The sequence below is a fragment of the Mesocricetus auratus genome, unplaced genomic scaffold (genome assembly GCF_017639785.1).
Source record: "Mesocricetus auratus isolate SY011 unplaced genomic scaffold, BCM_Maur_2.0 Super-Scaffold_100676, whole genome shotgun sequence".
In the NCBI taxonomy this organism is placed as follows: domain Eukaryota; kingdom Metazoa; phylum Chordata; class Mammalia; order Rodentia; family Cricetidae; genus Mesocricetus; species Mesocricetus auratus.
In genome coordinates, this window is record NW_024429266.1 from 173,879,898 (window position 1) to 173,903,367 (window position 23,470).

The 23,470-nt window shown below is 45.1% G+C and overlaps 2 protein-coding genes across 5 annotated transcripts in view; one reads left to right on the forward strand and one right to left on the reverse strand.

Annotated features, from left to right (window-relative positions):
• Positions 1 to 7,416: 7,416 nt before the first annotated feature.
• On the reverse strand, positions 7,417 to 18,662 carry Emc3 (ER membrane protein complex subunit 3). Its single transcript, XM_005066139.4, has 8 exons — positions 18,360 to 18,662; positions 15,308 to 15,365; positions 14,881 to 14,974; positions 13,092 to 13,196; positions 12,497 to 12,578; positions 10,266 to 10,345; positions 9,486 to 9,568; positions 7,417 to 8,574 (listed from the first exon to the last, which is right to left on the reverse strand). Exons 1-8 carry the CDS (start codon positions 18,512 to 18,514, stop codon positions 8,446 to 8,448), a joined length of 786 nt encoding a protein of 261 aa, XP_005066196.1. The 5' UTR covers positions 18,515 to 18,662; the 3' UTR covers positions 7,417 to 8,445.
• Positions 18,663 to 18,699: 37 nt separating this feature from the next.
• Positions 18,700 to 23,470, forward strand: part of Fancd2 (FA complementation group D2) — a 65,677-nt gene continuing 60,906 nt past the window's right edge. For 3 of the 4 annotated variants that reach the window (XM_040737411.1, XM_040737413.1, XM_040737414.1), the window contains exons 1-2: positions 18,751 to 18,878; positions 21,094 to 21,190. In XM_040737411.1, the coding sequence (XP_040593345.1) occupies positions 21,127 to 21,190 (64 nt within the window). In that variant the 5' untranslated portion in view covers positions 18,751 to 18,878; positions 21,094 to 21,126. Of the gene's footprint in view, positions 18,879 to 21,093; positions 21,191 to 23,470 lie in introns of all 4 variants that reach the window. The other variant, XM_040737412.1, reaches the window with a different exon arrangement.

The following is a 23,470-nucleotide window of genomic DNA, read 5'->3' on the forward strand; positions in this document are numbered from 1 at the left end:
GATTCTGGACTTCTGTTATGGTGACGGCTCTCTTCTGTTGGCTTCTTATGGCTGACAATGGGTTCCCTGTGGTGAGTCTGGGAAATGAGCCCAGTTGAAAGAAAACTGAATTTCACTTCCCATTTCCTAGACTTTACTTCTCCATGAATATTGCCTGTTATGAGTTAGATCTGAAGCTAGGTAGTGGTAGCACACACACCACTCACCTTTAATCCAAGTGCTTTGGAGGCAATAGTGGGTAGCCTGTTCTACAGAGTGAGTTCCAGGATAGTCAGGGCTACACAGAGAAACCTTGTCTCAAAAAACCAAAAATAAGTAAGTAAATAATACAAATGAGTTAGATCTGAAGCGCTCCTAAAGGCTTGTGCTAAAGGCTTGTTCACCAGCCTGGGGAACTCTTGGGAGGTGATCAAATGGGAAGTGGGATCCAATGGGAGGAAGATGGGTCATTGAGGTGGCACCCTTGAAGGGGATATTAAGGCCCCAGCTACTTCTTTTCTCTCTTTTTGCTTCCTGGCCACTCTGAGGTGAACACTCCTCTTCTGCCATGTGCTCCTGACATGATATACTGCACCACCACAGGCCCAAAGCATCAGGGCTAAGTGACCAAGTGGTCATGGGAGTGAAACTCTGAGACACAAGCTTTGCTCCTTCGCTCCTGACAATTCAATTTCAATCTGAGGGAGCTTGGAAAATTGAATCAGCCCTGGTTTCCAGCTGAGCTTGAAGTTCCTGACTGCAACATCTCCTTGTCACCCAGTGTGGATCTGCTAGGTTACACACACACACACACACACACACACACACACACACACACACACACACACACACACATAGCATCCTGCCTGTTTGCTGTCAGATGGAGACAGCTGTTCTAGTCTTGCTGGATGTTATCTGGATCTTGGCTCTCTATATTGCAAGCAATTGACATTTGGGGGGCCATCCAGATCTACACCCTTTCCTTTCCTCCCCCTAGTTTCCTTTGGGGGAACCCTGTGGGCAGTCTATATGGGAAGGCAGTCAGTACTAAGGGTGTTAGGGTAGCTGAAGACTCCTGGTTCTTCTCCCACTGCCCAGTGAATCTTTGTTGGACAATGTTGTGTGTATGAGTGTGTGTGTGTGTGTGTACATACATGCACATGCAAATGCATATGTACATGTAAATGCCAGAGGTCAACCTCAGGTATTGACCTTGTTTTTATTTATTTAGTTGGTTTTTCAAGACAGGGGTTCTCTATGTAGCCCTGGCTGTTCTGGAATTTGCTCTGTAGACCAGGCTGGCCTTGAACTCACAGAGATCTGCCTGCCTCTGCCTCCCGAGTGCTGGGATTAAAGGCATGCGCCACCAACGCCTGGTTTGTCAGCCTTTTTTGAGACAGAATCTCTCAGTGGTCTGAGACTTGCTGCTGAAACAAAACTGGGTGGACAGGGAACCCTGGGGGTCCACCTGTCTCTGCCTCCCCAGTGTGGGCATTACAGGCAAACTGCTACCATGCCTGGATTTTACATGGCTTCTAACTTAGGTTCATTGTGTTTATGTGGAATGCACTTTACCGACAGAACTATCTCCCCAATTCTCTGATGGGCCTTTTAAAATGTTACCTCCCCTCGAGCAGTCACAACACTCAGCACTGGCCTGGCTCCCCTCCTCAGGCTGTTTGCCCTGCCCCCTCCACAGCTGCCCTCTTTGGAGTGGGGAAGCTTGATCCCAAGAGGTTTCTAAGCTTGAGACTCCAAACAAAGACAGGATGGTCTGATCCCTTTGGCCTGAGGCCAAGACGAAAGCTGACCGCTGGAGGGAAAGAGGAGACCTGAGGCACAGAGGTGGGTGTCAGTGGGGCACACTGGCTGCCAGGTGCCCATTGGGATGGTCTCAGTCTACAAACTGTCCTCATCATCCTGGAGATCTCGGGGTGGGGGACACTGCCGATGCCGTGCACCTAGTCTGTGACAAATGTGCTACACAACCTACCTGCACCATTCTTTCAAAGCCTCCCAGCAGCTCTTTGCATCTCTATGTTCTTCATTTGGAAGCTGGTAAGCAGATGCTCAGAAAGATAAAGGAGTTTGTAAAAGGTCACACAGCAACCACCAAGTCATAAGACTGACTTCAGAGTCAGGCTCTGATAATATCCTCTCCTCTGGACAGGGAAAGAACACAGCAGCCCTTCCATGGGAGCCCTAGTCCTTCCAACTGGGATATCTGTTGAAAGGCTGCAGACTGTCACCTTTGGGAGCTGTGCACTAGAACCTTCTAAAGAAAGAGGATGGAGAAGGCAGTGGAGGTGTGGCTGGCAGCGATGAAGCCTCCCGGAGTAGACAATGCCGGGCGCCATGGGCTGACATCGTCACTCTGGCTGGCTGCTCTGGCAGGGCCACACAAAAAACAGGACAGGTGGGAGCTGGGGCAGGCTGGGGAGCCTGTTCTGTCCCTGCCAGCTGTCCTCAGCTCCGGGGGCATGCTGCTCATGCACTAACCTGGCTGCAGCCTGAGCTCATTCTCAGATTTCAGCTTCGACCACAGTACCAACTCAACAAGTCTGATCCTTTAAGAAAGTCAGTTGTTGTCAAGCCCAGCATTTTAAAACCAAAGTTTCTCAGCCCTGTTCACTCTCTAGACCCAACTGTTTTAAACTCTCTGCTAGTCTTGACTGTTTCTTCTGGTATTTATATCTTTTGTTGCTTATGTAAGTTGTTTTAGTTTTAGTTTTCTCTCTCTCTCTCTCTCCCTCTTCAGAGTTTCTTTATGTAGCCTTAAGCTGTCCAGGAACTCAATCTGTAGACCAGACTGGCCAGGAACTCAAAGAGATCCACCTGCCTCTGCCCCCTGAGTGCTGGGATTAAAAGCATGCATCACCACACCCAGTGATACTTAAAAAAAAAAGTTTATCTGCATTTATTTTATGCTGAATTCATTCCCATGTCATAAGGTTTTGTTCCCCCAGTTTCTTCTGGGACCATTTTCTTCCGTGACCTCCTCTTCTGGCTTTGGAACAGTCTGTTCCTTTTCTGTGAGGATCATCTCAGCGTGACAGAGGAGCGCACAGATGGGTTAAGCAGTCGTGAGCTCTGTAAATTCATAGGGCATCTTAGGTGCTTTGTTTACTGGATGTGTTTAATGGCCAGAGCACCTACATCTAAACCCTTAGTTCAGCATTACTCTCTGCATTTTTAAGCACCTGCAGCAAAAATTCAGCACTCCCCTCTTTTAAAGATGGGGTCTCATGTAGCTTTGGCTGACTTCAACCTCCTGACTTAGCAGAGTTTGGCTTTGAACTTCTTTCCAGCTTCTGCTTCCCAAGTTCTGGATTACAAGTCCTGGTCCCCAGAGCAGCTGTCCCCTGCCTTTTCTGTGTCTTTAGTTATTTACTTTGGAGACAGTGTTTCACTAAACTGGCCAGGCTGGCTTTTGAACTTGCTGTCCTGCATCACTTGTCCTTCTGATAGGATTTACTTTTTTAAAATAGTCTGGCCTGGGCCCCCACCCTACCCTGGAAAAAAGGTAGGTTTGGGAGACTGGCAAAATATTGATAATTATCAAAACACAATAGGCACATGGAAACTCATTAGTCATTCTACTCTTGTGTTTCAGATTACATTAAAGGTGAAAAGGATTCAAAAGAAGTAGGAGAAAAAAGTGGGTGTTGGCAGGGCTGGCTCAGCTATCATTTAGCTTGAGCAGGTTGAAGACATGAACTGATTGGCTGGGGATGTAGTGGTGGTGGCTGACCATGTGTTTAGCATCTGTGGGGCTTTAGGTTCAGTTCATAGCAAGCATGCGTGTGCCGAGGTGGACACATGTACATGCATGGAATGAAACCCTCAAACACTTTATTAAGGATTTGTCAATTTGACACAAACCTAGACATAATTGAAAAGAGGAAATTCCAGTTGAGAAATTGCCTCTATCATACTGGTCTGTGGAGCTTCTCAATTGCTGATTGGTGTGGACATAGGCCCAGACCATTGTGGGTAGTGCCATGCCTGGGCAGGAGGGCCTGGGTTGTATAAGAAAGCCAGTAAGCAGCATTCCTCCATGGTCTCTGCTTCAGCGTCCCCTCAAGATGTACCATGTAAACCAAATAATCCCTTCCTTCCTTGTATTAGACAGGGTTCTCTTGAGGAACATTCATTTTATATATAGAATATTTATAACACATATATATGAGATGTTATATATGTAAAATATATACATATAACACATATATTGTATCATATTATAGACCACAAAAAGTCCAAGAATGCAGAATCTATTCAGATCAGGAGGCTGGATGCCTCGTTAGTCTTCAGTATATGCCAGAATCCTGAAGAAGTGGGCTCTAATGCCAGTGAAAGAATGGACTTGCCAGTCAGTGAGGGCAAGTCCATTATATCGGCTGCCAGCAGAAGGTGTGGCCCAAGATTAACGGTGGGTCTTCCCTCCTCAAAAGACCTGGATTAAAGGTATGCTTCTCACTTCAAAGATCCAGGTTAGAATTGGGTCTTCCCAGTTGAAATGCCTTTCTTTTTGGCTTTGGAGACAGAGTTTCTTTGTGCAACAGCTCTGGCTGTCCTGGAAAACTTGTCTGTAGAACAGCCTGGCCTTGAACCCATATAGATCCATTTGCCTCTGGCTCCCAAGTGCTGGGACTAAAGGCATGTGCCACCACTGCCCAACCTAAAATGATTTAATGAAGAAAAAAAATTCTTCACAGATGTATCCAGCTGCTTGTGTTTTAGTTAATTCCAGATATAGTCAAACTGACAATCAAGAATAGCCATCACACTCCCCAAGCTGCTTTTGGTCAGTGTTTTATCCCAGTAACAGAGACCAAAGACAATCCCCATGCTTGGAAGAGGACACAGGGCTTTGCGGCTTGCTGGTTTTCCTGTACTGACTCTTGGACACAGAGCTGAGAAGCTGGAAGGGAGCAGGGAGGCAGGACTAGGTGAACAGGGGTAAAGCACAAAAGTTCGAGAACATTCTGGCTTACCTTGGAGGCCTCTCTGCAGGTAGGGGTCACAAGTGTCTCCTGATATTATCTGGGATATCTAAAAGGTCCTCTCATGGTCACAATCATGGGAGACCTTGATGCCAACTGCTGGGGGCTTGTGGTCCTTTCCCCTTCCTCCTGTGATTTTTTGTTTTGTTCTGTTTGTTGAGACAGGGTTTCTCTGTGTGGCCCTGGCTGTCCTAGAACTCACTCTGTAGACCAGGCTGGCCTAATTCAGAGATCCACCTGCCTCTGCCTCCGGGGTGCTGTGCCACAACCACTGGCTCTTCCTGTGTTTTTGACAGGTTATCTTAGGGCTATTACTGCTGTGATGAAACACCATGATCAAAAGCAACTAGAAAAAAAAGGTTTATTTGGTTAAAATACCTTGAATCACAGTCCACTGAACAAAGGCAAAGCAGCAACTTGGCAGGGCAGGAACCTTGAGGCAGGAGCTGATGCAGAGGTCATGGAGGGATGCTGTTTACCAGCTTGTTCAGCATATTTCCTACAGAACCTAGGACCACCAGTCCAGGGGTGGCCCCACCAACAATGGGCTATGTCTTCCCATACCAATCACTAACTAAGAAAATGCCCTATAGGCTTGCCTACGGCCCGATCTTATGGAGGCATTTTCTCAATGAGATTCCCTCCTCTCAGAGTATTATAGTTTGTGTCCCAGGGCTGAGATCTAATCCACACAAATCATCTACTCAATTTACTTAAAAGAGGGTCTCATGTAGCTCGGGCTGGTTTTGAACACAGTATGTAGCTAAGGATGGCCTTGAATTTCTGATCATTCTTCCCCTGACTTGAATGCTAAGATTACATGGAACCAACATCACCTCTGATTTAGTTGTTCGTAGGATTGAACCTATGGCCCTCCTGTATGCTGGCAAGTACTTTACAAACCAAGCTGCATCTGTATTCCTAAGTTACCTAAGTGTATCATAGTCAAGCCCGTGTGCTGTGCGTAACCCATTGAGATCGCCCCTGCTGCAGGGAGCCATTATTCTTTCTGAATGGGATAAAGCCACACATCCTAGACAAGTCCACAGGGTGTACCCCTAGTTTCTGCCATGTCCAGCTTTAAAACATTCTTATCACTCTGTAGTTTGGATCTGAAGTTTCCCCAAAGGTCCATGCATGAAAGGATTGGTCCCCAGTTTGTGTTACTACTGTGGGGTAATGTAACTTTTAAAATGAAGGGCTTCGCCGGGCGTTGGTGGCGCACGCCTTTAATCCCAGCACTCGGGAGGCAGAGGCAGGTGGATCTCTGTGAGTTCGAGACCAGCCTGGACTACCAAGCGAGTTCCAGGACAGCCTCCAAAGCCACAGAGAAACCCTGTCTCGAAAAAAAAAAACAACAACAACAACAAAAACAAACAAAAATAAATAAAATGAAGGGCTTCATGGAAGAAAGCTAGGTAGTGAGGCATACCCTTCAAAACTATGTATAAGTTTCTTTCCTAATTCTCTACGGATACATAGTTACCCTTCTGAGGACAGCAGACTTTCCTCAGTGGATATACTCCCTCATTCCCTTTGATCAAAGGAGACAGAGGCCCAGGAAGAAGAGGTGTTTCCTGTATAGGCAGGCATGAGGGCGCAGGACAGGAAGTGACCATGACCTGCCCCTTCCACTCTAGTCAGCATTCACCAAAGCAGTCTCACCTCACTCCAGCAGCAACTGCTGTCAAACCCCTGCCACTACTGTCAGGATCAAGTTTGCTTCTGAGATGGATTGCAAGTCACCCTGCAATTTGGCCCTCAGATTCACAGAGGTTCTATGACCTCAAAAATATCTCTGGCTCAGTGGATTAAGAGCACTCACTGGATATTCTTTTGGAGGACCTGGGTTTGATTCCCAGCACCCACATGGTGGTTCACAACTGGCTATAACTCCAGTTCCAGGGGATCCATAGCCCTCTTCTGGCTTCTGTAGGCACTGCACACATGTGGTACAGGGACCTAGATGCAGGCCAAACGCTAATATAGGTAAAAGAAAATAAGCAGGTTTATCTGAGGGTGTGTGTGTGTGTGTGTGTGTGTGTGTGTGTGTGTGTGTGTGTGTGTGTGTGTGTTGGGGATAATTTACACTAACTGACATACTACCACTGAACTACAACTGTAGACCTTCCTTTTGAGTTCTTTGAGGGCAAAAGCTCACATCTCTTTCACCTTGAGCCCCTCCAGCCTTGTTCTACAGGTACTTCTGCTGGCAGAAAACTCTCAGAGCTGGGCGTTGGTGGCACATGTCTTTTATTCCAGCACTCAGGAGACAGAGGCAGGTGAATCTCTGTGAGTTCGAGACCAGCCTGGTCTACAGAGCAGGTTCCAGGACAGGCTCTAAAACAACACAGAGAAACCCTGTCTCAAAAAACAAAAAACAAACAAACAAAAAGAAAGCTCTCAACCCACAGAGGCAACACTTTCACAGGCAAAGAGAAAACAGGACTGTTTAATTAGAGTCAAGAGTCGCTTGTTCTTGGCTACAGTGCTTAACATGCAGTCACATCCACCTCTTAGTACAGAAATGGCACCCTGTCACTTCCCTGGACAGAGGACTCCTGGGCACCTTGATCTACCTATCTGCCAGAAGCTGACCTCTTGCCCTGACAGTGCTAAGTTCTTTCCTACCCAGAGGAACTGGGAAATGAGGTCATTCGTTCAAATGAGTAGCCACTTACAGTACAGCACCACTGACTGGCCAATAGAGTTGATATTTTCTCAAGTTCCAATCAAGAACTTAGACTATGTAACCCATCTCTGATGAGCCCAAAGGCACTTGAGAGTCTGACTGTGCCTCAGGGTCACCTGTTTTCACTGGACTAAAGATGAAGAGATATGAAAAGTTTGCTGAGTCGGTCCTGGCCCTGGGAATCCACTCTGGAAAGAGTTTGTTTCAGTAAGGTCGGCACACCCAGCTCTCTGCATCATCCTGTAGGCTACAGTCAACAGTGCAGGGAGCTCTATGGTGCTCAGCCATGGTTTCTAAGTTTTGGTAGAGAGAAAAATGTATATTACTCGTGTAAAGAAAGTTAAAACATACAAACCAGAAATTAAAGGTAAAATGCAGGGTGTTTGGATACTAAGAAAACAGGAGTTTACTGTGGCTGGAAGTCAGGCTGACTGAATATAGTAACTGGTTATAACTGACAATTCTCCTTATAAACATGGAGTTTTGCTAAGTTTTGAGATATTCTCAGTAGCTTGGGACACTCCCCTTTCTCTGACACCCTTACTAGAGTCACCTGAAGAATTCTCACAAACTTCTAAGACAGCAGTCACCCAGAACTCCTTTTCCTCTAGTTTCCAACATAAAGGGGATCCCAGCTCAGACAAGAAGGAGCCTTGCTATGCACCCGCCAGCCCCTGCACCCTCCTTTTTATTCTCAGAGGCTCCAGCCCCACGGAAGTTACAAGGTTAAGTGCTACTGCAAGTTCCTGACACAGTGGAGCCCGCTCTCGCTTAGAAGATGGACGTCTGCAGTTCCTTCTTAAACATTCCTTCAAAGTGGAGGTCTCTGGCCATGAGCTCTTCTTCCACGTCATCGAGTGCCCACTGGTGATCTGTCAGCTCCAAAGCCTCCCACTCTGTCTGCACAGAAGAGAACACAGGGTGGGAGGGGAGGTCGCCACTGAGCTGACAGCTGGGGACAGCATGGAGTGACTACCACTCTTACCAGCAGCTGAGCATGGCTAGTTCTGTGTATAAGCTCACTGGTCCTGTGAGGCAGGAGCCCAGGTGCCTCCCAGCTGTGTGAATTTCATAAAGCATTTTTTTTCTTTTTTTGGTTTTTTGAGACAGGCTTTCTCTGTGGCTTTGGAGGCTGTCCTGCAACTTGCTCTGTAGACCAGGCTAGTCTCGAACTCACAGAGATCCGCCTGCCTCTGCCTCCCGAGTGCTGGGATTAAAGGCATGCGCCACCACACCAGGATTATTTATACTTTTTTATCAAGAAAAAAAAAACAAGTAAGATTTTGCTGTATAAAAATTATACAGAGGGGGCTGGAGGGATGGCTCTGCAGTGAAGACCACTTATGCTCTTGCAGAGGACCTGAGTTTAGTTCCCTGTACCCACATGGCATCTCATAGCTGCCTACACCTCAAGTGCTAGGGTATGCAATGTCTCTTTTTGACCTCTATAGGCTCCTGCTGCATGCATGTGATGCACATACATACATAAAATCAGGCACACAAACATATACATACAATTAAGAAAAAATTTCAAAACTGGAACAACAGTATACTGTAATAAAAGTCATGTGAATATGGCTTCTCTTCCTCTCATCTGTCATGAGGTATGTAACACATACAGTGTGGATACACTGGACAAAGTAATTTATGTCCTGGATAGGGTGGGGCAGGACAACACATTTCACCATACTGCTCATTTTAGATAGTACTTGAACACGAGCAACAAACCAGAGAATGCACAACTGTGGGTAAGGGTGGCCTGGTGTAAGACTGTGCTATCCCTGCAGTTCTGAAAAGTGAGTGGCGCATACCTTGAAAGCTTTGTTGGTGTCTGCAGGCATGGCCATGGCTGCTCCTGTCATCTGCTCCTGCATCATTCGGGACTGGTCTGCAGCTGCAGCATAAGACAAGCCGGTGAGTACCAAGGCTCCCAACTACCCAGGACCCTTGTAGAAGAGTGAGCATGACAGAGCACTTAGAGCTGCTTGGTGGTAGGCTTGACAACTGGACAACTGCCTGGCCCTGTTACAACTGGTATGGGATTCTGGGAATGTCCAGGAAAATCATGGTGATTGCAGCTAGAACAGAGACAAAATAAAGGGTGCTCTAAACTTTATTTTAAATGTCAACATGACAACAGACACTAATTACTGAGCAATGCTGTATGTCCAGGTACTTCACTGTTTTATCCTTTATCTGCTCCTAACCCCACAGGGCAACCATTAAGACCTTACTTTATAGAAAAGCTGACAGTGGTTAGAGTATCTGAGGTCCTGAGCATCTAGAGTATCTGAGGAGAGGACTCTGTTCAATAAATGAACTGGTCCAGCCATGCCCTTCAGGTTCACAGCCTTAATGGAGTGCTGGGTCCCTACAAAAGGGATCAGACTCTGAGCAACCAAGCACTAGTGCTGCTCGTGATTGCTGGGAGAAATGCCCATGCTCAGTCTGAGCTCTGGAACTGTGAAGACTATCCTCAGAAACTCACGGAAGGAAGCACTGTGTGGGGCAATGCTAACCAACAGCAGGAACCACATGACTACTGCACCTTAGCAGGAAGCAGCTGCTCACTAACCCACTATGCTTCTTACCATTATCTTGGCCCAGGATTAGAGAGTAAATGCTCCGGAGCCCAAACACATTGAGGAAGTACCAGGATGCAGAACTCACCCTAGCAAAGCAAGGGGGGAGAGCGGGGTGGTTATCAGGGAGACGAACAGATCTCATAACTGCACCACCCATAGCTACTCATCATATGTGAGAAACTAGACAGGCTCTACACAGCCAAGGCACAACCAAAGAAGAAATGACACAGTACGGCAGGTGACACTGAAAGAATCCGTCCATTCTGAACCGCATCCTCCAGGGAAGTCAAATGTTGATGTGTTTGTGTATTCCCTACTTAGTAGAGAGGATGGGGTGGAGGGGTGGGGGGGAAGATTTTTTGGGAAGTATTTGCAATGCTGATGGTGATGGCTACTGGAAACACAGTTCAAGTTTGGAATTTGATCATTTAGCTCTTATCTCAGGTTTCCCACCCAATTTGGGAACCCATAAATGTGCTTGCATATAAATAGAAGAAGTCAAATAGTGAATGAAAAATGCTATCCACATGGGAAGACTGACACTTAATTGGGTATGATCTGTCCCACAATGTAGACGATCTGTCTGTCTGCAATTTTAGCCATGTGCTACTGAAGCAAGTGCTGCAGCTCAATTGTACATGCTACCTCGCTTCCCTCTGCTCATGCAAGTACACAGGATACACACCTGTCCAAATGCTGAGAAAAGACAAATAAGCTTTTCTCCAACCCATGACATTTATGCTTAGCCCAGTAAGCCTGGCAGGGAAAAGTTTAATGGAGTCACACAGCTCATGTGTAGTTTTTCTTCTCCCACAGAGCAGGGCAAGGCCAAGACTCTCCTATACCTGCTCTGTCCTGGGCTCACACACCAGAGATGGATCTGCTCAAACTAGAGAAGTCAAAACTGCTACCAGACCCTTCAGAAGTCATAGACAGAACAGTCTAGAAGGACCACATGAGTCAGTGTTACTGTACTACAGGTTATCAGATCTGTGTTTCCAAGAGAGTCTAGGTTCTGGCTCAATATTCTGTTATAAATCCAAGGAGTGGAAACAGGTGCTGAGTACTGCTTATGGAGAGGCTGTGTGCGGTCCTACATTCGTTTTTTTTCACAGACCTCACAGGGCTGCTGTGAGGATATATGCTGTAACATAGAGAAAACACCTAGCATGGTGACTAGAACTAAGGAAAATGATAGTATAAACATTTCTATAATACGGATCTGGAATGTTCTTAAAAAGCCCATGTGTTGCCAGGTGTGGTGCGCACGCCTTTAGTCCCAGCAGTTATGAGGCAGAGACAGGTGGATCTCTTTGAGTTCAAGGCCAGCCTGGTCTACAGAGAGAGAGTTTCAAAGGTACACAGAAACCCTATCTCAAAAACAAAACAAAGAAAGTTCACATGCTAGTCTAATATGGTGGCACATGCCTTTAATCCCAGCACTAGGAAGACACAGCAGAGGCGGATTGCTGTGAGTTTGAGGCCAGCCTGGTCCACATAGTGAGTTCCAAGACAGGCAGTACTATAGAGAGACACTGTCTCACAGAAAGCAAAACAAGCACACACATAAACAAGCTCATGTATCAAAGGTTTGGGTCCTAGGCGGTCGTACTAATGGAAGGTGGGGAGCCTTTAGGAGATGGAGGTCTACTTGGCAACTTTAGGTCACTGGGGGCTTGTTTCTGGAAGGAGACTGGAAGTTTGGACTCTTCATCTGATCATGAAGTGAGCACTTAAGCTTCATTCCATGCCACTGTCATCTCTACGCCATCACAGATCCAGAGTCATGAGACCAGAGGGACATGAGCTGAGCCTCCGAAACAGTGAGCCAAGATACACCTCTCTTAGTACTGGTTACAGTAACAGAAAGCTGGTGAACCCCGACTCCCATTTCATAAGCTTCAGGGTCAAACTACTTAACCTTTCCATTTTGAGGGACTCGGGGTGGAAGGGGCAGTCAAACCTTTAAGAGCTAAGAAGAGAGGCTGACAAACTTCTTTTGGCAAGACTCCTACAAAACTGGTTTAGTCTAGCAGTGGCATTTTAAACAGAGCTTTCATTTTAAAAAATAACAGATAAAAATAATAAACTATAAAATAAACAATAATAATAAATAGAATGGAAGGAAGCAAGCAAGCAAAATCTCTCAAAGTGAAACATCTGCATTCTAGTGAACGGAAAACGGGAACTCAAGGGTGGATCTCTCTCGGCTGTGGACCCACCAGCAGCAGGCTTACCAGGATGCGTCTAGTGTGAGCAGCTCTATTCCTTGCTGGAGCATAGGCTTGAAGCGAAGTGTCAACGGAAACGGAACCTTAGCTGCAGCAAAAAAACCCCAGAAAACAAAAAACATGCTTTTGCTTCAAGAAAGTTCCTAGGCACCCGAGCCAGCCAAAGTGTGAACACACATATTCTTCCCCCGAGGAAGTGGGAACTGTGTGCTATCCAGTGTCTGGAAAATGACTTCCACAAGGAAACAGGTGGCAGCCTCTGACAGCAGAGCAGCCAAAATGTCACTGCTCTCATTTTCCTGAGGGATTACAATTTCTAGACTGTGGAGGAAGCAGGGGCTCAGGATGAACCGTGACCCAACATTTGGGAGAAATGTGCACTGAAGCCTAGGTGAAAAATGTCATGACGAAAGCAAGTCTACTTTAGTTACAAAGCATCCACGCTGAGAACTTTGGATTAGTGTGGAACTACAGATTTTTGTTCAAAAATGTTATTTTCACAAGAAAACACACTGCCCATGCTGTGACATTAGGTTCTCAGTGGCACTGGGAAAGGGACACAGGTGGAGGAGGCAGGAGGTCTCCTAGACCCGAAACTTACTTGTGACAAAGCCTGAAAACGTCATGTTGATCCATCCGCCGATCAGAATCATTGGGAGGACGTTGGTTACGTTCCCTTTCATCATGTCTGTGAGCATGGTAGGATCTGAGACAAAGGCAGAAGACAATACCAGGTCCCGTGTTGGCAGAGACTTCCCAAATCTAAGTCAGACTGTTTTGTTTCAATAATAGGGTCTTATTACATAGACTAGTCTAGCCTTGAACTCACAGACATCTGCCTAGCTCTGTTTTCTGACTGCTGGCATGAAAGGCGTGTGCCACCATACCAGGACAGCACCAGGCTTATTGTAGAAGTTCAAATGACCTAGGTACGTAAGATGTAGACAGCTCCTCTCCACCCACTCTCTAAATCCTTTGAGCTCTGCTGTATAGTCTACCTTTCAATCTGCCTTCCAAATTTAATAATTTTATGAAGACCAAAGATGTAGCTCGGGGGCAGAGAACTGTCCATGCTGCAGGCTGAAGAGCACTTCTCAATATAAAAAAAATTTTTTTGATGAAATTTCCACATTGTCATGGTACCAGGATCTCAATATCTGCATGTGTGGGTGTTTTGCCTGATATATATCTGTGCATTCGTGGTTTCTTGAAGAGGCCAGAAGAAAGCATCAGATTCCTTGGAATTGGAATTATAGACAGTTGTGAGCTGCCATGTGGGAAGCTGGGAACTGAACCTGGGTCTTCTGCAAGAGCAGCCTGTGCTCTTAAGTGCTAAATCATCTCTCCAGCCCCAAACCTCTCCAATACCAACATTTCCTGTCAGGAAATGCTGCTGCTTTTGTACCTTGTAACAGGTAATACACTAATCTTCTTATCTACTTGTTTCAAGGAGTAATTCTTACAAGAAATTTGGGTCAAATCCTTTATACATTTCAAATTAAGAGGTACTAGGTACTGGGGTATAGCTCCGTACGGGGATGCTAGTGTAGCATGCCCAAGGCCCTGGGCTCCATACCCAGAGACAGAGAGAGACAGACTATGAGTGGTGGCAGCAGGGAAAAAGGGGTGTGTGAGACTGTCCATCAACAAGACCCTACCACTGGTATTCTTATCATTGGCACTAGGACCTAGCTTGTTTTGACCTTGACACACATGGCTCTGGACTCTCTTACTTTGTCAGTTTTACAGACTAAAAACGTATCTTGCAAGCTAGCTTAGTGAGTTAATTATCTTTTCATGTATATGCTGGCCATCTAACACTAATCTTTTGTATGGATCAAAAGAACTGGTTGTCTCACCTAGAAGAATGAGACTGAGAAGAGAGGAATGTCAACAAAGAATTTTACATGTTGTAGTTTCACAAAACAGGGATGGTAGGAGTCACACGTCAGGTGAGGAACTGTAGGTTGGGGTGGGCAATCAAGAACAACCACTCTTGGGAAGGAAGAGACTCATCATTCAGGGAGAAGATGTAGGGTACCATCTGTAGCAATACATCTAGGCCTGGTAGGAACTGGTCCCCAAGAAGCACCTAACAGAGACTAGAGAGACAATGGCCCCAACCTCCCCTAGCATCAGCTGAGACAACTAGGATTCATGGGACTCACTCCACTTTCAAACACCCATATACCAGGGTCTGGGAATGAAGCCCAGTGGGAGAGTGAGTACTTACCTGGCATGTAAGAAGCCTTGGCGTCCACCCTAAATACTGTAAGAACCTCAGAAAAAGCACCACATTCCATGGAGAATTAGATGGTTCTGAAGTCTTTCCCATCACTATCTCTGTGACTTAATGTTTAAATGAAACCACCTATGTTCAATAACCATACCTGTCATAGGAGAAGGTGGCACAACCTTCCTTTTAGTTTTTTTGAAAAATCCATCCTCTGGGTTGTTGAAGTAATATTTTCGTGTCAAGAAAGACTAGTAGAAAAAAGAAAATCTTCTTAAATATGAGAATTGTAACACAGTTAATTGTCAAATTTTTCCCCAGGTGACTGACTACAGGTCTTTGGAGTACACTCCTACACTCTGAGCTGTCAACCTCTACAGCAGCCACTCTGACACTTTAGCTGAGTCACACTTACAATCTCCTAAGAAGGGTGAGGGCACAGTGACACCAACACCACCAGGCTGCAGCTTAATAACTGGGTGGTCATCTCTAGTTTTCTCCAGAGTCCTCTCTTGTAAAACATTGAGGTTCTGCTGCCCTCAGAGGTGAATGGTGGTGCTTTTTAGTAGAAGGCAAGTGAGTACCTGTTTGGGAATGTATTTTCCATTTTCCCTGAGGACTCTGCTTCGAATTAGGACTTGACTGAAAAACACAAGACAAAGAGATGTTAAAATGTGAAACACTAGAAGAAAATGGGAGAGGAAAGTAGAAGACCCATTTAAACCTAACAGAGGACCTGTTTGGCAATGGCTGGTTGTGGAAACTTCCCAAACCCCTAAAAATCAATGTTGCATATTCAACTCGCCACTTAGCTTTTCCCAAAAGGACTTCCAGAGTGTTCTGAACAAATAAAGGTTTCTGAGGAAGGCAATCTGGGACATAGCACTTGGCCTTTCAGGATTCAACATGAGCCACAAAGGAACTTTCCTTGCAAGGAAAGAGTAGATGGAGGCAGGAGGTGGAGAAAGGTGATGGCAGAGGAACTTCATTCACCCAGAGAAATGAGGACAGGCCTCAGCTGGAGAAGGCTGTTACCTGACACACAATTCCACCCAGGACTCGGACCAACTTCCCAAACTCTTCAACAGTTACCAAATTCAGTATTAGTGATTTTTAAAGCAAATACTATGCAACAGAAGTAAAAACACCACCTTTTCCCCTAGGTTTTCAAAAGTTGTTTAGTGGGGAAGGGAGGCTTAAAGTCAATGGGAATTCTTGAAAAGTGAGAAAATGAAGTGTAGGCAGAAATGCACACGCAAAAACCATGCTCAGCTCTCTGGTTCCTGCTCAGCACGAGCCACATGCTCCAAGCAGTCAGAGCCAGTGGGGTGGGCTTGCCACCTTCCACATGCCCAGCTGTTGCGTGTGCTGGGATGCTCTGCTGCCAGCTGCATGTGCCAGTTTTACTGCATCAGGTCTCAGCTCCTTCCATGAGCTCATCTTCCACAAAACTTCGCAAGGTAGCACCTGGTGGAACTCCACCTGCTTGCCCTCCTCTTGGTCTCATGATAGTCCACAGCTGTCTGCCTTACACACAGGCCTACAGCGGAGATGTGTGACATGTTCTGTCCTCTGGGAGCTGGTGACAGTTGCTCTAAGTGTTGTCTATGTGCCAATGCTGTTCTATGAAAAGCTAAGTTCAGACAGAGAGTAGGAACTGAGAGACTTGGGGCTGGGTAAGAACTCTGACTATTCTTCCAGAGGACCTGAGTTCAAGGCCTAGTACCCATAAGGCAGCTCACAACTATCTCTAACTCCAGTCTACAGAATCCAATGCTCTTTTATGGACTCCTTGGACAGTGCATGCATATGGTACACAGACATGCATGTCAAAACAAAACACCCATACACATAAACTAATAATAGCAGATTTCTTAAAACTTGTAAGCGCCAGATACCATGTTAGTGCCATAAACAATGATGAAAATGAAAACTTCCCATGATATTTAAAATCTACTGAGGAAGAAAGAAATTCAACAAATCAACACAGTGTAATAGCAGACCACTATAAATCCAGCCTGTGGAGATAAAGACATCCTTCACTACATAGCATATTGGAGGACAGTTTGAGCTACATGAAACATTGCCTAAAAGAATAGAATAATAACTATAGGAGCAAATGTGAAATTGAACTGTCATAGTCTAAGGAGATTGGTGGCATAATGGGAGTGTATGACAGAGAGAACGGTGCAAGAGGAAACTGCTGATGTAGGATTAGGTAGGAATCTTTTACTGTTTTATTTTATGCATACACATGTTTTGTCTGCATGTATACTTGTGCATCATCACCTGTGTGCCCGGTGCCCTTGGAGGCCAGAGGACGGTATTGGATCCCCTCAACTGGATGTACATATGGTTGTGGTGCATGTGGTGTCACCAAGTGGGTGCTGGGTACTGATCCCAGGTCCTCTACAAGAACAACAAATGCTCTTAAGCACTGAGCCATCTTTACAGCCCCATAGGTAGGAATCTTAAGGTGGATGAGAGTTACTTAGCCAAAGCACTGAGGAATGTCATGGGTATGAGCTCCATAACAAAGTCAATACTTTGACTCTGAGGACCTAAGGACAGGTCATACACAAGAAGAAATAAGCAAGAAGAGGTGGGCAAGACCCAAACTGGGGACTAGAGAGATAGCTCAGTGGTTAATACTGCTCTTGTATAGGACTCAGCCAGCACCCATATGTTGGCTTACAATCATCTGTCACTAGTTCCAGTTCTGACCTCCTCTTCTGAACTCTGAGGATACTAGGCACAGGTGATATTCATTACTTACAAGAAGGCAAAACACTCATCTACATTAAAAAACATACAAAAAACAGACTATTCAAGACAGTATGAGACTCATGATATAAGGTCATGATCTTATAAGAAGTAAACCACTGAAGGGATTTAAGCTGAGCCTGTCATATATCATCTAGCTGGGTTTATTTTTAACATTTATTTACTGTGTGTGTGTGTGTGTGTGTGTGTGCATGCACTGGGTCAGAGGACAGGTCATCAGGTCAGCAGCACTTTCTTCAGATAGTCTCTGGAAACGACTAGACTAAGTGAGTGAAAACTGGTATTTATTGTACTGTAGAGTGCCATGTATCTGTACTGCCTCCACTTAGGAGGTGAAACGATCACTACAACTCCTTGTATCTCTCTGTGGCACTCTGACAGTGTTCGGGGCACTTCAGTTGGTAGCATCTAAGCAGACCATTACAATTGTTTGGTAGAATGTAAATTATCAAATCCACTTGATTGAATGTTAGCAGGACTAAAGGTGACGATGCATCTGGCCTTCAGTAGGCACTCTTAACAATGAAATGGAGCAGGACAATTCATAGATAACCTCACTGACCATTAGTTGGCCATTAGTCTAACAATATTAACAACGTTTACTTGAACACTTGGTTTGTTCCAGGCCCTCTATGCTGAAGGTTTAAGAGACATCATCTAATTTAATCCACATGCCTGTCCTGTTAGGTAGGTGCTGTTGTTATCCCCATTTTACAGAAACAGAGATAACCGCCAAGGTCAACCTTTGAGTAAGGGGCACGAAGTAAACTCGCGTGAAGTAATAAAATCCCTGTATTTCTTGACCAAGGTCACTCGGGAGTGAGGTCGGCAGGAAACGGGGAGGGTACTGACCTGTCAGACACTTGTTCCTGGGTGAGCTTCTTGTCGCTCTGCAGCAGGATTGATACGTAGTGGCGGATCATACCCACGAAGAAAGTGATGATAACGATGGGCAGGACCACCCAGAGGCGGATGTTGGAGTCGAGCAGAAGCTCGGGCCCCGCCATCTTCGCTGAGAGTTGGCTGCGGGTTGGAAGGAGTTGGGTTCCTCTCGGATTTCGGCTCTGGGCCTTCACCCGCCCCTCAGACTGTTTAGTATGGAATCTGGGACAGCCTCGCTTTCTCGACGGACTATTTCCAGCTGGGCCGGCGGGCCGCCGACTTCCGGCGCTGAGCTGACGTCACCGCTCGGCGCGGCTTCGATGGCGTCAGAACGGCGGGAAAGTCGAAAGCTAAGAGCGCTGACTGGCTGCCCGCAGGTGAGTGGCGTCGCGCCCGCTGTTTAGTTCCAGACCTAGTGCGGTCTGATATTTGGACTCCGCGGCTCAGCGTCGGCCTCTTCATTCGCTCTGACGCAGGATAGTCCCCCAGGTACTACCTTGCGTTCGTCACATGACCAAGTGAGGAAGGCTTTTACTCCAAATTCTTTGCAAGCCTTGGTCTTTGCAGGTGCAGCTTAAAGGCCTTTTAGGCTTTTCTGGAAGCTACATGGTGTCTTTCCGAAGTCAGGCGTCCCTGATTTGATCTAGTGTTTCCACCTGAACAGTGACTGTCAGGGGTAACATGTAGTAGGTAACGCATAATAAGAAATTTTAACTTTGTTTAGTACTACAAAATGTTGGTAAGACTTATTTAATGTGTACGTTTGTTTTGTCCTCATGTATTTATGTACTACACCACATGCGTACAGGAACCTGAGGGGGCGAAGATCTTCTGGAATTGGAGTTACAGACAGAACCTGGGTCCTATGAAAGAGCACTCAGCTCTCTTAACCCCTGAGCTATCTCTCCATCCCTGGAATGTTAATAGATACTATTGTCATAATTACGAGTTAAGAGCTGATGGTAGAAGCCCAAATGCTAGGTGGGCGTGGTGGCCCATGCCTGTAACCATAGCTTTCAGGAAGTGGAGGCCAGAGGACCAGTTGGCAGTCACCATTTCCTATGTGTGAGTTCCAGACCATAAATGACTACACAAGACCCTAACAGTTGAAAATAAATGAAGCAAAGAGCACAGATTCTGAGCTACATGAAGCCCTGTCTTAGAACTGAAAGTAAGTTAACGAATGAATAAAACAATACTGATTCTGGAGTCAGACTACCAGAGTTAGAACCCTAGCCCTTCCCCTGATTAGGAGAGTAATGATGATTCCTGTCTAAAGTCAGCATGCGAGGAATAAGTGGATTGTAATTAAAGTACTTAAAACAGGGTTTTTGTTTTATTTTTGAGACAGGACCTCACTGTATATCTGTAGCTGGTCTGGGATGTAACTGGTCACAATGTAGACTAGCCAGTCCAATTTACATGGTGAGGCCCTATCTTAAAAATAAATAGGTGCACTAGATGGTGGTGGTACACGCGTTTAATCCCAGCACTCCGGAGGCAAAGGCAGGCAGATCTCTGTGAGTTCAAGGCCAGCCTGGTCTACAGAGCGAGTTCCAGGGAAGCCAAGACTGTTACACAGAGAAACCCTGTCTTGAAAAACCAAAAAAAAGAAAAAAAACCCAATGGTGCCAGAGGAATAGCTCAATGATTAAGAGCACTTGTTGCTCTGCAGAAAATGTGGTTTTGTTTCCCAGCCTCCAAAGAGTGGCTCACAACTATCTGTAACTTCATTTGCAGGGGATCTAATGCCCTCTTCAGCCTGTATGGGCATCAGATGTGCACAGGGTCCATGTACACAGTCAAATATACATACACAAATTTAATATTTTTAAAGTAAGGAAGTGACAATTACTGTCTCTGGCAGGAGAACTCTTGTCTAGCATTCACAAGGCTATGACATTGAAAAGAAAATACATGTTGAAGGAAATTGTTCCTGCTTTTCTTTATCACTCCACCTATTGCTAGACAAACTGGCCTCATAAGCCTTCATAGTATCATCATTTGCAGGATACTATTTGCGTGTAACATTGCAGTTAGACAAATGTAGTTAAATACATTGAGACCTTGTTATGCTGTAAACCTCTTGAGAGCTTGGATGATGTCTGTCTTGTTTGCAGTGCTTAGTACCCCCCTGACACAGTACTGAAGTAAACAGTGAGAGAGCAGGTGGGCGAGGCTAGGTCATGGTCTCGAGTCTCAGTTGACGAGCTATGACTTTTCTCCCTTAGCAGCAGAGCAGCAGCCTGGTGAAAGAAGCAACTTGGTCAGTTGGGGCGGGTCTTTCTCTTTCTGCCATGTGTGTCATGGCTGTTACCTCTCCTCCTGAACATCTGCTTGTTCTGCGTCTCTGCCTTCCTTCTTCTCAGAGTCCTCTCTGTCCCCAGAAGTCTCACCTATCCCTCCTGCCTTCCTATTGATCATTCAGCTCTTTACTACAGCAATCACAGCAATACATCTTCACACAGTGTACAAATATCCCACGGCAGTCAATATGTCTTGAAGAGATTGGGCAGCTGTAGAGTTCAAATGTGCTCAGCATTTAGATTTAGACAGCATTAATGTGAAAACTAAAACCCTCTGGTTATGGATAGAACAGTTTTAGAACGACTTATAGTCTCTGGTTGCTATTCTTTTGGTGTTTGGGGTAATCTGTATATCACTGAGCTAAATGCCCAACCCCTGGATTTTTTTTCTTTTTTAGGACGTACTATAAGTACAGAACAAGTTGGTAAAAATGGTTTCCAAAAGAAGACGGTTAGACTCTGAGAATAGAGAAACTGTGACAGAAGATGCTTCCAGTAAGTATCTAACCTTTCATTGTTACATGTATATCTCAGATGTGTGAGACAGGAAAAGATGCAAAATTCATACTTTTCAAGTGCTAGTGTCAGTTAAGGATTACTGGAGAGAATACAGAGATTCTAGGAGATTAAGAGTTGAGCTCTGCCTCAAATGCCACTTAGGAGTTTTGGACAACTTCTGTGCTTTACTCTCCACCTTCATAAAAATAATTATTATATAAGCTGGGTAAATGACTCAGTGGTTAAGAGCACTTGCTGCTCTTGCAAGGGGTCTGGGTTTATTTCCTGACACCTACATGGCATCCCAAAGCTGTCTTCAGTTGCAGAGGATACCATACATTCATGTGGTACATTTACGTTCAGGCAGTTGTACATTCATACATGTAAAATAAAAATAAATCTTTATAAAAATAATTACAGAAACATTATCTAGATCCTAGAACACAAAAAAGAAATCTTCATCCTTTAGAACAACACCTGGACCAGGCATGGTGATGCTTGTCTTTAATCCCAGCACTTGGGAGCCAGAAGCAGGAGGATTACTGTGAGATTGAAGCTGGCCTGTATATCGAGCTCCAAAACTTGTCTCCTTTTACTCCTAAGAATGTTGTGCTATAATAGTAATATATAAAGAAAAGTCATGGCTGGGCAGTGGTAGCACATGCCTTTAGTCCAAGCACTCAGAAGGCAGAGACAGGTGGATCTCTATGAGTTGGAAGCCAGCTGGTCTACAGAGTTATTAGTTTCAGGATAGCAGGACAGCTTCCAAAGCCACAGAGAAACCCTGTCTCTAAAAACCAAAAAAAAAAAAAAAAAATCAGGTTGGATGCCTCCTGAGGAATACTTGATGTTGATCTCTGGTCTAGGGTCTAGACTCACACAAACACATGTGTGCACACAAAGTATACATACAAAAGTAGTTCTAATTGTATTTTTATTTGTTCGGGGTCCTTCTTGGTTGGATGTGTCTTTCAGATAGGGTCTCATATAGCCCGTGCTAGCCTCAGAACTCACTTCCTGAGTGCTGGGATTACAGGCGTGCACCACCACACCTGACCTTTTCTGTCCTGTCTGCTAGCTTCCAATTCAATATCCTATTGTGCAACCTTCAGAATTACTCAAACTCAAATCCTTCTTCAGCACCAGGGGTTAAACCTAGGACCTCAAACGTGCTAGGTGTCTACCACTAAGCTACTATCCTAGCCCTCTTTTTGCTTTGTATTTTTGCCACTAAGTTTCTTACTCTGACCTTGAAGTCAATCTTGTAGCCCAAACATACCTTGCACTTTTTATCCATTTGTCTTGGCCACCAGAGGAGCTAGGATTATAGGTCTATACCAGAGATAAAGAAAAGGATTGATTTAGAAACAGAAATTCTAAGTTTCTAGAAATCTCTTAGTAAAGGAGTTGAAGAATATGAAAAATTGGTAGAAAATTTGATACTGAAGAAAAGTAATTTAGAAAATGGGTAAACAAGCTAGGCATGGTGGCATGTACTTTTAATCCCAGCACACAGGGAGCAGGCAGGCCCATTTCTGTGAGTTTTAGGTTAGCCAGGGCTGTTTAGTGAAACCTTGTCTCAAAACAAAAGTAAAAACCCCAGAAAATGGGTGAATATAAAGGTCATCCTTTGGAAATACCATTTTCCAGAAGAGAAACAGCTTCTGGTGTATGATGAGGGGCTGGATATAGGGCTCAGTTGGGTTCAATTCACAGTAGTAGGAAAAGGGAGAGAAAAGTTTATGAGGAGGAACTTGGGTTTTTTTTGTGTGCTCTTAGTGAGTAAGAAGCAAACTGAGTTTTTCATTCTGATTTGACTACTTAGAAAAAGAGTCAGAATTACATCATAAAGAACATAAGTAATTTTATTTTTTGGGTTCAAGTCCCTGTTTTATTATTTATTATGAGGTGAAAGCCTTAGGATGCGACCAACCTGAGCTTTCTACTGAAAGGTGTGGTGAAAGGAGCCTGTCTTATTCTGTCTGGTTTTGTGGACAGATCATCAGTTCTCAAATTTGGCATGAATGAAGAGTTTGGCAAAGTTTCAGCTCTAGGGACCACTCTGGGGATTTTGGCTGGAGCTCTGGAGTGCAGTCCGGATTGTGCATTACAGTGAGCTATTCAGATTGTGCGTTACAGCTATTCAGCGACTGCAGTGGGTGATTGAGAGGCAGGCACTACTTGAGATTTTAGGTTGAAATGGTTCCATGGTTGTTTTTGTTACAAGTGACACATTTTGTCTTCTTTATTGACAACTCATTTGATGAATGTTATTTT